This window comes from Sinocyclocheilus grahami, unplaced genomic scaffold (genome assembly GCF_001515645.1).
Source record: "Sinocyclocheilus grahami isolate Dianchi unplaced genomic scaffold, SAMN03320097.WGS_v1.1 scaffold57.1, whole genome shotgun sequence".
Lineage (NCBI taxonomy): Eukaryota > Metazoa > Chordata > Actinopteri > Cypriniformes > Cyprinidae > Sinocyclocheilus > Sinocyclocheilus grahami.
The window spans coordinates 2,550,531-2,551,910 of NW_015505236.1; the positions used below are offsets into that span (position 1 = coordinate 2,550,531).

The following is a 1,380-nucleotide window of genomic DNA, read 5'->3' on the forward strand; positions in this document are numbered from 1 at the left end:
ATAATTTTTAAACAGAAAATGATGGCAAATCTGTCTATACCTGGATGCAACGGCGGAACCCTGGAGACCGAAGCGTTCGTAATCGCCTCCATAGATGTCCTTCACTAGTTTGTCCACATTTGTGCTGTCCCCTTTAGCTGCCATCTCTAAGGCCTCCTCAAATGTCTCACAGCCAGTCAGCAAACAACACAGGCCTAGAAACGTACCACCTCCTAAACTGAATCACAACCAATGAAGCAAATGAATGGCGGTGTATTTAAAAACTGTTGCATTACTTTAGGTAGATTACAGATCTTGCTTCTACAACATATTTAACTATTTAAATTACAAAATGATAAAAAATGACTAATTTGTACTTTACAATTACAGTACTATAGAACTTTAGACTCTTTATCGCCATCTATGGTTCAAACATAAAATTGCAAGTTAGTTTTGTCAGTTGCACTTTGGTAAGGACCTAAAACAAAAAATAGACAATGTGGCCACAAACCAAGAATTTCTTCCTATGACTTAATTCATGGCCACATTTTATGAATGATTTCCTTAGTTTAAGTTCAAATGTGGCCACATTGTATTAATTGGTTCACACATTGTAATTTAGTTTTAAAAAATAAGGCCACATTTGAATAAAAAGGGGAACAATTTAGTATGCCATTTAACTAAAATGACAAAAGTCTTGGCAACAAATTTTTAATTCATGGCCATGATATCTTGTTTTTTCCCCCCCTGCATGTCATGTGCAGGACTCCGTACTTTGCCAATTCTCTTCTGCGTGAATAAATCATCAGTTTTGAGCTATATCTGTGGTTCTTTGATAACATATCTGATAAATGTGTCGTCTGGTTAGTTAGAAGCATATCTGCCACAATAGTAGCCAGATCTTCTTTTCTTTACTTATGTAAGTGATGTATACAAGCAAGGATGAAAGGCATAAACCTGAAATCAACCTGTTTGCTTCACTACAAGAAAAAAACATGATGCCGGAATTCACCTGGTGCCTGTGACTCGCTTGTAATCATCCTTGGAATAGACAGCAAGGATGCTAACCCCCGAGCCAATGTTTACCAGCAACATAGGGAAAGGGTTCTCCAGGCTAAATGGCCTCTTGACACAGTTTTCAGGGTCGGAGGGATTTTGGAAAAAATAACACTCGGGATGGCCATTGAACCCAACTGAGTCAACGTACAGCAGACCTTGAATAAGACAGTCCAGTTCATCCAGCTTCTGCAGCTCCAAACCAGCCACCTGCGGGAAGAAGCAAACACACAATCATAAATGTGATAGGCATAGCTAATGTTAGCCATTCATTGTCCTGATAACAGTAACAGGATAAGTGGCAGTAAAATACATTACAGTATGTCAACAAAACACTAGCCTGCT

General features: G+C 38.6%; 1 protein-coding gene across 1 annotated transcript in view; it reads right to left on the reverse strand.

Annotated features, from left to right (window-relative positions):
* The window catches only part of LOC107584196 (pantothenate kinase 1-like), a 9,728-nt gene that overhangs the window by 6,253 nt on the left and 2,095 nt on the right, over positions 1-1,380 (reverse strand). Inside the window, exons 2-3 of the mRNA XM_016270700.1 lie at positions 992-1,245; positions 41-217 (exon numbers count right to left, since the gene is read on the reverse strand). Of these exons, the coding sequence (XP_016126186.1) occupies positions 41-217; positions 992-1,245 (431 nt within the window). The remainder of the gene's footprint in view (positions 1-40; positions 218-991; positions 1,246-1,380) is intronic.